This window comes from Malus sylvestris, chromosome 15 (genome assembly GCF_916048215.2).
Source record: "Malus sylvestris chromosome 15, drMalSylv7.2, whole genome shotgun sequence".
NCBI classification, from domain to species: domain Eukaryota; kingdom Viridiplantae; phylum Streptophyta; class Magnoliopsida; order Rosales; family Rosaceae; genus Malus; species Malus sylvestris.
The window spans coordinates 20,290,326-20,302,674 of NC_062274.1; the positions used below are offsets into that span (position 1 = coordinate 20,290,326).

The window sequence follows — 12,349 nt, forward strand, 5'->3', positions numbered from 1 at the left end:
ACCAATGACCAGAGCCTCGTATTCGGCCTGATTATTGGTGCAGTCGAAATCCAACTTGAGCGAAAAATACCAACGATCGCTGTGAGGAGATTGAATGACGATGCCTGCGCCGGCCGAGGACGAAGTACTGGAACCATCGAAATACATCGTCCAATAGTTGTCGCGGGTCACCACCATGCCAATCTCGACATCAGCACCCCCGAAATCGTAAGGCGAAGGGTGCTGGGCAAGGAAATCGGCCAACGCCTGTCCTTTCACAGCTTTTTGCGGCACGTACTGCAAACTAAACTCGGACAACGCCATCGTCCATTTCCCAATTCGGCCCTTCACAATTGGCCGGGTAAGCATGTACCGGATAACGTCGGTCTGGGCAATGACTTGGGTGACCGACGGGAGCATGTAATGCCGAAGCTTGGATGCAGCGAAGAACACGGCGAGACAGAGCTTCTCAACGGCGGAATAATTGATCTCCGGAGGACTCAGATTACGGCTGAGGTAGAAGATAGCCTGTTCCCGTCCGGCATCGTTGTCTTGCGCGAGGAGGCAACCGATGGACTCGTCGGCCGCCGAAATGTACAGCTTGAGAGGCTTACCGCGCTGAGGAGGGACCAGAACAGGTGGGTTTGTAAGGGAAACCTTGATCTGCGTGAACGCCGCCTGATGCTCCTCATTCCACATGAACTTATCTGAGTCCTTGAGCTTCAAAAGTGTGGAAAACGCTTTCATTTTACCTGCCGAATTAGCAATAAATCGGCGTAAAAAATTGATCTGGCCGAGTAAGGACTGTAATTGTTTCTTCGTTGTTGGGGGTGGGGCGGTGATGATTGCGCGTGCCTTATTCTCATCGACTTCAATCCCACGATGATGTACGAGGAAACCAAGAAAATTCCCGGCCGATACACCGAAGGCACACTTGGCAGGATTCATCTTGAGGTTGTGCTGACGCATACGGAGGAAAGCCTGTCGAAGATCGTCCAGATGTGTCTGTCGGCGTTTAGATTTGACGACAACATCGTCGATATAAACTTCGACGATGGTGCCAATTAAATCATGGAAGATGGTGTTCATCGCCCGTTGGTACGTGGCGCCGGCATTCTTGAGGCCGAATGGCATGACAACCCATTCGTAAGTGCCGAGTGCCCCCGGGCAACGGAAAGCAGTTTTGTGCACATCGGCTTCGGCAATAAATATATGGTTGTATCCGGCATGTCCATCCATAAAGGATAAGATCGCATGATTCGCCGCGGCATCGATTAACAGATCTGAAATCGGCATTGTATACTCATCTTTGGGCGTTGCCAGATTCAGATTTCGAAAATCGGTGCAGATGCGCAGTGCACCACTTTTCTTTAATACAGGAACAATATTCGCCAACCATTCGACATATCGAGCTGTCCGAATGAACTCGGTTTTCAAAAGCCGAACTAGTTCGTCCTTGACACTGAGTTGTACTTCAGTCGAGAATCGACGAGGTGGCTGACGGAAAGGCTTGAATCCGGGCTTAATACGTAATTCATGCTCGACTAAAGCACGATCTAAGCCGGGCATTTCATGATAACTCCAAGCAAAACAATCTTTGAATTCCGTAAGCAAGGCCCGCAACTCGTCCTTCATTTGTTGAGGAAGTAACGCACTAATAAACAAAAGTCGTGGGTCATCGGTCGTCCTAACATTAATCTCTTCCAACGGGTCCTTAACAAGGGGCCGATGATCTTCGAGCTCGGTCGGGGCGGCTCGAATTTTATCAAAAGATAATACAGGCCCATTATCTCCTTCAGCAAGGAACTCGACGAGGTTGACGCCCGAATTTGGTTGTTTAGATATCGTATACCAATGGGCCAGCAGTCGTTCCATAGTAGATGAAACCGCGGCCCTACGTGCTTCCCGATCGGCGTCAAACATCGGTTTCGGGGAGAAAGTTAGCTAATCCGAGTCTCGCCGAATCCTGCTGGACAGTCTCGGCGCCAACCTCGATAGCTTTCTGAACGGAAATCCGAGTCGGCCGTCCCTCTTCATTGAAGCCTTGCAACGTAATATAGCCGACATGATCGTCATAATACCGTGCTTGAATCATGTTGGCTTCGAAGGGCTGGCTATCGGCAGGATGAACAGTGACCGATTTGCCGTCCCAAAAGACAAGCACTTGGTACAATGAGGAAGGAATACAGCTGGTTTGATGAATCCAATCTCGGCCGAGCAGTGCATTATACTCGGTTTTGGAATCAACCACGAAAAAGGCGGTCATATGGGTGCGACCGGCAATATTCACAGTTAACGGAAGCACACCTTTGGTGTGGGACTTGTCGCCGACAAAACTGCTCATTGTGATCCCTGACGGAATAAGTTCGTCATTTGAACGGCGTAAGGCCTTCATGATGTTCAAGGGCATGATATTGACAGTAGCTCCACAATCGACAAAAACTTTAGAAACCGGATATCCCTCGATGTGTGCCGTTACATACAATGGCTTTAAATGGTGAAGCTTGGCAGATGATAAACGAGGGAACAATTCGGCCAAAGCAGCCTTTAGACTATCATCTTTTGTTGGCTCGCCTTCAGCAATTGATACAAAATCCACATGGCCGGGTTCCTCAGCAACCACATCTCCATCGAGGAAATTTGGTTGAGCCGTGCTTGATTGAAAATCAGCAGGTAACACATGAACCATACTGATTTCCATATTATCCAAGACTGACGGGCCCAACTGGTCAAGACCTTCCTCGTTCGGTTGGTCAGCGACTTCGTATTCAGTTATCGTCAGAGTCGGACAATGAGATTCTTCCGTCCCTTCTTCAATAATGTCACTCAGCGGAGCCGCTTCGGCCACTTGTTGGTTCTGCGTGACCGCCTCAGGTAAGGTCGAGATTGACAATGAACTTGGGGTCAAAACCTGAACCTGCTCCTGGTAGTGTAGTCGAGCATCCCTAGTGTCAAGATAAGCATCCAGACGGGCAATACGTGCGATTTCATCGGTCGTAAGGCCGAAGAGAGAAACCGCCGAAAATACTTCAAAGTGATACCGTAAATACTGAAGGTCCTCCAGCGAGAAAGGAAGGTCGGCTGCATTGATATCGATGTACGGGTCGACTTCAAACCCAAAAACACGAGCTTCTCGTATGTGCTGGAACCTTGCTTTCAACCCGGGGTCTGAGGTATTCTGGATGATTCACTCGGCATCTGGACAAGTCAGGATCAGATCAATGGTGTCCTGGCATGCCTTCGGCAAACCATACAGATCGTTGGCCGAATGACTCTTATGAAATTCTCGCATATACTCTAAAGACTCCCCAAGGAACGGGGGATGCAAATTCCGTCTAATTTTGACCAAAGGCGCTTGTATAACTAGCGGGGATAATTTGCTTTCGGCCTCTTGCCTGAAATGTTCAAGGCGTGCCTTCATTTCCCCTGGTCGAATAAGAAGTTTGATCCGTTTATCAGCTTCTTCAAACATGGTCTCGACGTCTTGATCGACCAGCCGTTTCCCCTGAGCCAACTCTGTCAAAATTGCTGGAGGTGGTCGCTCCTCATCATTAGCAACTGTATCCTTCGGCCGCCACTTAGGGGCCGAAGTTTCTTGGGCTGCTTGTCGGCGAGCCATGCAATCTATCCGTTGATGCCGGCGTTTCTGAGATTTGGACAACGCGGTATAGACGCCCTTCGAAGAATGGTATGTATACCAACGTTGATCTCTAGGCTCAGGAGGCTTGAAGGTCTTTTGATTCCGTGATGATCCTGAACTGCTAGAATTACGCTTATAGTAATCATCGTCATAAAATGAAGCATCAAAATCGAGGCGCCGCCTGACCGGGGGTGTCTCTTCCATCCGTACTTTAGGACCGAGCCTCCCAAAAACCCCATGATGTTGGTCTTCATTGGCTATCTTTTGCCGAGTTACGGCCACGGGTTGCGAAGAAGGTTTCTCTTCTGGTTCACTGTCGACCTTCGCTTTACATTTCCTGCACAGAACCGCCGTCCCACTATCTTCATCGGCGTTACACTCCGTCATAGTTTTGACAATAGCGGGCCCCGTTAAGGCCGCGGATGGTTTATTTGAACGCGAATCGGCCATGAACCGTGGCCGAACATTCTGATTCCGCGGGCGTTGTGTCTCAACCACTTCAGCCTTGCCTTTCCCTTTGTTCTTGGGTAGGTACGCGTCGACCATATTTACTGTTGCCGTGGGGAACGGATCAGTATCAACACTCATCCTCTTCTCGGGGAACTTCAGTTTGCCATTATCAATCCAGCTTTGGACGTTATCACGAAATACGACGCAATTGTTTGTCGTGTGTTTGCTCGAATTGTGGTATTTGCAATACACCTTTCCTTTAAGCTCTTCGGCCTTAGGAATGTTATGACCGGGCCGAAGCTTAATGATTCTTGCTGATAATAGTTGGTCAAAAATTGCGTCAGCCTTGGTAATATCAAAAGTATAAACCTTTGACGGTTTCGATGTTCCTTCAATGGCCGAGCGACTTTTGGCTTCTCTAGAATCAACCTGAGTCAATGCCTTGCAAATGTATGGTTTATCTATTACTATCTCAGCCGCATCCACACTAACACATTCGTCCTCGGTTGATGCATAATTGACAGTAGGGTTCTTGTAAATCGTTCCCCGAGTTGGAGTCTTCGAAGTCTTTTCCTCGCGGAGCAAATAGTCGTACTGCTCGACATGCTGGGCTAATTCGTACATATCCCGAAAATTTGCCCCCAAGAATTTCTTTTTGTATTCGACGTCAAGGCCATTCAAAGCAAGCCTGACAAATTCGACTTCGGGTAAGGGCACTCGGCACCAATTCCTAGCCGATTTAAACCTAGTAAGATAATCCATTGGTGACTCATCAGATGCTTGAGCCATCCGTGCTAATGAAGAAACTGACATCTCCATCCCCGGCCGATAAAATTGCTCGTGGAACTTCTCGACCAACTCCTCCCAGTTTTGGACGGAATTAGGCGGGAGATTGATGTACCAGGCAAATGCCGAGCCGGTCAATGAAAAATTGAACAGCCGTAACTTGTGGAAATCACTATTCACATCTCCACATTGCGCGGTGAAACGAGCCACGTGCTCCAACGAAGACAGGGACGATTCACCAGCAAAAAGACTAAAATCTGGGATCTTGAAGCCCTTCGGGTATCCAAACGTCTCCACGCAAGCTGGGTACGGATGAATAAACTTGGGAAACTTCGGCCCTTTCTTCATAGCCGAGTCGATCATCCGCTGAACTTCGGTCATATCAACAGATGCTGCTTCGACCCTTTGGTCGGTCCCGTCTGACCTACTGTTCGACCCTCCTCCCTTCTCCAAGTTAACTGTTTTGAGCGGGGCAGGAATAGGCTCGGCCGGTACAATCGGTATCGGGTTGTTTCCTGGTAAACAATGTTGGTGAAGCTCGAAAGGCCTGCTACCACCAACTTGACTAACCAGCATTTCAAGCAGCCTGGTTTGTCGATCATTGGAACTGAGTATCGCATCATGTAGCTTGTCAATGCCTCGACTAAACGTCTGCTCGACTGACCGAGACTGCTCGTCCAATCGCTTTCGAAGAAACGACCTTGTTGGTGGATCAGATCCTTCACCACCATCCTCGTCACACTCTTCCACTATCCCTTCAGTGAGAACACAGGTGTTCCTGTTAGGGATTTCTGGACCGCGGAGTTGACTGCCGAGATTAACTTCTCTCTCTCGGCGGGTCGCACTCGTGGACTCAGGTGTCACGGCGCTATGGGGATTCTGCGCCTGTGGCACACTTTGTCCCGTGCTTTGATTCGGCAAATCAGCTATCGACTTTCCCATAGTGGTTTTCTTTTTTACCGATCGTGTTTCAATTGGCATGAACTTCGTAGTTTAGCACTAGGTCCCACCGGGCGTGCCAAAATGTTGACCCTAGAAATTACAAAGCCTACGTGGCGCGCAGGCCGAATATATTCTAAGCTAACTACGTCATTCGGTGATTGCGGGGCGTGCCAACTCGTCGGCCGAGGCTCGGCCGATGAGTAAATTTGATGATGCTGCGTTGGGTCGCGCTACTGACTTCTGCGTCTTGCGATTGCGGCCGAGAAAGGAACGCGTCTCGGCCTCTTGGGTTCTCGAGCCTGAAGACAAGGCTGCTATTTCTTACAAAGTTCACGAACCGAATTCGGCTTGCAATGTGCCGAATGTAATAACTGTAACACCTCACCTCGCCGAGAAGGCTAATGAGATGACCTCGACCAACAAGGATTCGAAAACCCTTCTCGACCGAGACTTGGATAGGCAACCGACCGTTCTCGCCGCAGTGCTGTTGATGCCAACGGAAGATACTGCGAGACCGACCGACTCTACGGTGACAGAGCTATCTATGCCGACTTAAGATATCACCGGTTGCTTCCACAGTGCTGTTGATGCCAACGGAAGATGTGTCAGCGAAAAAAGGAAAAGAAAAAGATCTCAAGTTGTGAGAGTTTGCGCAGGGCAATTTTGTATTGATTTGTGGGGGCTTTTCCATTGCTGAATGTCTTGTATTTATAGTAGCAGAACACCGAGCCCGAGTTCCAATCCTATTCGAACTAGGTTTCCCTCTCCGGATTAACATTACCTCGATCAGTCCTATCTCTGCTAGGACTACGAATCTAGTCCTTAACTGAGCCGGATTCGCCTTCTAGTTTTACTGATCTCGTCGAGGGTCCCTATTGTATTAGGACTCGACTTGCACTCTGATTTAACCGACCTAGGCCTAGAAGCCCATGAGCTGAACGCCCCATGACCCTCTCGCCGTACGTCTTCCCGGGCCGAAAGTGATTCCTCCCTCGGCCCAAACTGTTATTTTGGGCCCAAACAAAATTATATAGAGTTCGATTTTATTATGTGAATTCAGATGTTTTAATTGGTTTATGCAGGGTTTCTTCTAATATGATCTAAGATTATTCATTTATTTCAAATATTTGATTTTTCTTTTGTCAATTTACACATATAAATATATTTAAGATGTGTAAGTCGTGTATATCATGCCGTAATTCAAAAAATGTATTATTGTGAGTGCGTACATGAAGACTAGGAGATTAATAAATGAAAATGAATTTCTTACAAATTTGGCAGATCTTAGAGCAAATCCACCCCAAAACCAACTCCCCATCACCCAGCCAAAAAAATAGGCCAGCCCACTGTTTTTTTGCTCCAGCCCGTTACATTGCCTGGCACCCAGCCCATGCCAGGCAACAGCCCAGCACATTTTGGACTGACCCAGAAGCCGGCCTGTTTCTCAAGCGCGTGCAACACAAGCGCGCAAGGCGCGAGTGGGTTTCAGGGAAACCTGAAAAGGTGTCAGCCCACTTGGGCTCAGTGACGTGGCTTTACGATAGCCGTTGGATTTCCAACGGCTAGTTTTTCTAGACCGTTGGATTTCCAACAATAAAAAAATTTTAAATTTTACTTTTAAACTGGACCGTTCGATCAAAGATCAACGGTCCAGATTAATTAACTTAATTAAAATTTATTAAAAAATACAGAAAAATTATTAAAAAATACAGAAAATTTAAAAAAAAATTATTTTTTTCTTTCTATAGTTTATTTGATGAGTTTATGTAATTTTATTTTAGTGTGTTTTTTTTTTAAGTTTATTTGATGAGTATGTAATTTTATTTCAGTGTGTTTTTTTTTTTAAGTTTATTTGAAATTTTATCCAAAATTGGTTAAAAATCATATCCGAAATAAACTTAAAAAAAAAAACATACCAAATAAATGCGCTGGGTGCCAGCGCATTTTTTTAGGGGTGGAGATGCTTTGGTCTGTTACTGTTCACTAGGGTCTATTACTATTCACTTTAGTGGATAAATGCGCTGAGTGCTGGCACAAAGTCCTTAGGGGTGGACTTGCTCTTAGCTCCCAACGTAGTGCTATGGGACCCAACCATCATCCAAGCTGGCGCCCTCTAATACGTCACCAAAGTAAGCGCTAAAAGCGCGTCCGTGTCCAACCGCGCCACCAGAGCTGGATCTGTCCTTCCTGTCCTCTTATAATTCTTCCGAAAAGTCCATCATCTCCTCACAATCTCACTCCCCCTCTCCATATCTCCTCACACCCCCCACGACTCCACCACACCCACAATGGCATCCGAAACCGACACCGCCAGATCCGGATCCTTAACCCCCAACGGCTCCGCCCCTGATTCGCCGGAGCACCGCAAGGTCGCTCTAATCACCGGCATCACCGGCCAGGACGGCTCCTACCTCACCGAATTCCTCCTCGACAAAGGCTACGACGTCCACGGCCTGATCCGACGGTCCTCCAACTTCAACACCCAGCGCATCAACCACATCTACATCGACCCCCACAACGCCCACAAGGCCCGCATGAAGCTCCACTACGCCGACCTCACCGACTCCTCCTCCCTCCGCCGCTGGCTCGACATAATCGCCCCCAACGAGGTCTACAACCTCGCCGCCCAATCGCACGTCGCCGTCTCGTTTGAGATCCCCGATTACACCGCCGACGTCGTTGCCACCGGCGCCCTCCGCCTCCTCGAGGCTGTCCGCTCCCACATCGCCGCCACCGGCCGCACCGACATTAAGTACTACCAAGCCGGGTCGTCCGAGATGTTCGGGGCCACCCCGCCTCCTCAGTCCGAAACGACGCCGTTCCACCCCCGATCCCCCTACGCAGTTTCGAAATGCGCGGCGCATTGGTACACCGTGAACTACCGCGAGGCATACGGGCTGTTCGCGTGCAACGGGATTCTGTTCAACCACGAGTCGCCGCGGCGGGGGGAGAATTTCGTGACCCGGAAGATCACCCGGGCCGTGGGTCGGATCAAGGAGGGATTGCAGAGCAAGCTGTTTTTGGGGAATCTGCAGGCGTCGAGGGACTGGGGTTTTGCCGGCGACTACGTGGAGGCGATGTGGATGATGCTGCAGCAGGAGAAGCCGGACGACTACGTGGTGGCGACGGAGGAGTCGCACACGGTGGAGGAGTTCCTGGAGGGATCGTTTGGGTACGTGGGATTGAACTGGAGAGACCACGTGGTGATCGACAAGAGGTACCTGCGGCCGTCGGAGGTGGATAATCTGAAAGGGGATGCGAGCAAGGCGAAGAAGGTGCTGGGTTGGAAGCCGAAAGTCGGGTTTCAGCAGCTGGTGAAGATGATGGTGGACGAAGACGTTGAATTGGCTAAGAGGGAGAAGGTGCTTGTGGATGCTGGGTACATGGATGCTCAGCAACAGCCTTGATATCTCCGGTGCTGGGTACACGGGTGCCAAAAGAGTTTTAAGTTATATAATGTGGCTTAGTTCTAGAGCTCAATAGAGTTTGAATTCCAGTAATTAATTGTTCAGTGCTGTTCGTTTCGAGGGTTGTTTTTGTTTTTAATTTTTCTGTAACTTTGATTCATTTTTCAGCAAATTACTTGTTTCCTACCCTGTCATTTTCATTTTCTTGTTTTTCAGAGAGATGTTATTAGCGCTCGAAAATGGTCCTCGGTTAATCCAAAAATGAATCAAGGACTATAACAATCAACTAGAATTTTTATACGCCTCAATGTTGCCGAAAAGAAATTAATCAAACGTGTTTTCGTTCATAGATTTTGTACACGAAAGAATGCAAAATCAGTCTAACTTGGATACTGCGGATGGTAGACTTTGGTCTGGATCTCTTTGCACGTCGGATGAGCTAGAGCTCGATTGGATTTCTTGGCCGGTGGTGCAGACTGCAAACGGCTTGATGGATGACCGGAGGGATTCGGGTCCTTCAACAGATATTCTCCGGCACAGTGCATCACAGTTGCTAATGACCTCTGTTAACCTTCCTTTAAGCTCCCCAATCTCCACCTGCAACGAGTGAACTGCATGCGTGTTCCAATACGAAGATAGAATAAGTGGAAAAAGATCTCAGAAAGTTATGACACACATGCGATGGATGGTAGATACTGCCGATTTCACCATATACTAGGTCCATTGAAATCCGCCGAGGGAAAAAGACCCTTACAACATACATTTTTCTTCCCTTAATGCGTATAACGTGATCACTTACCTTCGGATAAATGTTGTGAAGATGTCTTCATTGCCGACACTGAATAATTAAAACGTTGAAGAAGTTTAGCAGCCAAAGCATCCGTAACCTCTATTTTATTTTCTACCTCTCCCTGCAATAATTAGTAAGGTTTAAACGGTTCCTCTGGGGGAGAAAGGATGCCAAACAACTTAGCTAGTACAAATCTCGGCATGAGAAAAAACAGGCTTCGGACAAGGAAGAACAAACCACATACTTCATTCCAAACATATCAGTGTATGACTATGTCAGACTCCAACGAAATTTATTAACACTAGTTTATACCGCACTAAATGGAAAGTTTGCACCCGGTCAGAAACCAGCTCATTGCTTTAATAAAGGGCCATCACATGAAAAAATAACTTGAATTTCATTGCGACATCCTTAAAGTGGTCACCTCCTTGAAGTTGTTCAACTTAGTTCAGATTTAACCATGATCCACTTAATTCAGTGGTTTCATTTTACCAACCAGAGCATCAGAAGAAAAAAGTAGACGATGACACGCTCTATGGGTAAGGACACTGAAGAAGATACGCTAATCCTTGACCCACGTTCTATTTTCTACTTCGATTTTAAACTAAAAAATTGCCTCCTGAACTTCGAAATTATATGAAATAACCCTCCGACAGCAGAAAACGGACAGTCAGTGCATGTGTGAACCCTAAAAACCAGAGATTTATTTCTTCAAACAAACTCAGATATTCAACGAGGACAGTAGTAATCTTGTGAAAACAAACCTGTCTTTTGCTTATCCTTTGGACATTATCCTCCTGCCACTCACGGTACATTGAGAAGAGTTCCAATAGCACTTTCGGATCCACAACACCTACATTGTCAATTCATAACAGAGTAGCAAAATTTCCGCATCAAAACTAATAAAATACAAGCAACAATCTCGTCACGAAAAAAGACACAGCAGCTACAGAACTACAACCATTATACTAATCGCTGTGGAATTCCAAATTCAGCTAGTCCAATTCCTCTGTAAGGACTTCATTATGGTGTTTATTCACCTCAATCTTTTTCGTAATCGAAAAATATAAAATTCAGTGAAGCGGCTTACTTGGCACTGAAGAAGACGAAGGCTTCCTCACTAAAATGTCAGTCAAGCTGCCCTCAGCCGGGGGCGAAGTCAGCAGGGGCGTCGACTGCAATCAAACATTTCAAAAACGCAAATTCAAAAACTCGTTTTCAGAGAACAGCAACCAATTAACTGAATTCAAAATTTCAAACCCTAGTTTTTTTTTTCCTTCAGTTTTCTTCAATTGATGAAAAATTGGGAAAGTAGAATACAAAACTCACGATTTTGAGGGATTTGAGCTTCTCTAAGACGGGATCGGCGGTCTCTGATCGTTCCGACACGGTGGTGATTTCTTCGGCCGGCCTCTTCAAGCATAATTAAAAATTTAAAATGCTAATTTAAATAAATTTGGATAATGAGACAAATAAAATTACAATTGGAGATGATTAAGACGGAGAAGTACCTGTGAGCTTGAGAGTGTGGATTCTGAGGCGCCCATCGGTGCTGCTTCTGTACGACCGAAACGCAGCGTCCAAGTGGAGCTGAATACTGCGGAATTACAACAACGTTCGCGCGTGTACGGAAAGCGCGCCCCGACTTTGAGTTTGGCATTGGGCTTGGAGTGTCGCGTTTACTAATTTATTTGTGTTGAGCTAGACAGTGAGGAGCCAAGTCACATATTTTGGAGGTGTATGGATCCTGTCCGAGGCAACTGGTAGGGATCATTCTGACCAATGTTCGTAGACCGTTAGATTTTTATCCAACGGTTACAAATAAGGGACTTTCTAAAAGTTATAATAATTGTAGCTGTTGGATAAAAATCAAACGATCCACGAACACTGGTTAGAGGATCCCGACCAGTTGCCTCAGAGAGAATCCAAATCCGTACAAATTACTAGTTTGATACTAATAAAAGCAAGTTTACTGTGGTACAAATTACTATTTTGATACTAATACAAGCGAGTTGATCCGTTGTAAAATTGTCTTCACAAATAACATTTGCAAATCCTATCTCACGAGAATTGCACACAAAAAAGCAAGAAAAGCATTCAAGTCAAATCTTAATCTGTGAGAATGACTTATATAGAACGAGTTCACTATCATGTGGAGTTTTGCATCCAATATTATGTTGTCAATCGTAAATTTTTCTTCACATGATAATTTATTATTGAATTGAGACGCCGCGTAATGGTAAATTTGTTTCATGTAAGTTGCTCTCCAAATTTATCATCCAGAGTAATTTGAAGCATAGTAAAATTAGAGAAACAATAGTAACAATTCAGATTCAAACTATCGAACAATGCATA

The 12,349-nt window shown here is 46.5% G+C and overlaps 2 protein-coding genes across 2 annotated transcripts; one reads left to right on the forward strand and one right to left on the reverse strand.

Annotated features, from left to right (window-relative positions):
- Positions 1–8,005: 8,005 nt before the first annotated feature.
- LOC126603590 (GDP-mannose 4,6 dehydratase 1) lies at positions 8,006–9,398 on the forward strand. The gene has a single exon (XM_050270497.1). The coding sequence runs from the start codon at positions 8,086–8,088 to the stop codon at positions 9,202–9,204; it is 1,119 nt and encodes a 372-aa protein (XP_050126454.1). The 5' UTR covers positions 8,006–8,085; the 3' UTR covers positions 9,205–9,398.
- An 80-nt stretch (positions 9,399–9,478) lies between these two features.
- LOC126603591 (uncharacterized) lies at positions 9,479–11,670 on the reverse strand. Its single transcript, XM_050270498.1, has 6 exons — positions 11,506–11,670; positions 11,324–11,407; positions 11,085–11,169; positions 10,759–10,847; positions 10,004–10,115; positions 9,479–9,815 (listed from the first exon to the last, which is right to left on the reverse strand). The coding sequence occupies exons 1-6, from the start codon at positions 11,539–11,541 to the stop codon at positions 9,580–9,582; spliced, it is 642 nt and encodes a 213-aa protein (XP_050126455.1). The 5' UTR covers positions 11,542–11,670; the 3' UTR covers positions 9,479–9,579.
- Positions 11,671–12,349: the final 679 nt, after the last annotated feature.

Bases quoted from the DNA above. Each gene is read 5' to 3' on its own strand.
- LOC126603591 (XM_050270498.1), bottom strand. From the start codon at position 11,541: ATGGGCGCCTCAGAATCCACACTCTCAAGCTCACAG. The intron at 11,408-11,505 runs GTACTTCTCCGT...TTATGCTTGAAG, and splicing joins CCACACTCTCAAGCTCACAG to AGGCCGGCCGAAGAAATCAC. The intron at 10,848-11,084 runs GTAAGCCGCTTC...TTGACAATGTAG, and splicing joins TTCGTCTTCTTCAGTGCCAA to GTGTTGTGGATCCGAAAGTG.
- LOC126603590 (XM_050270497.1), top strand. From the start codon at position 8,086: ATGGCATCCGAAACCGACACCGCCAGATCCGGATCCTTAACCCCCAAC.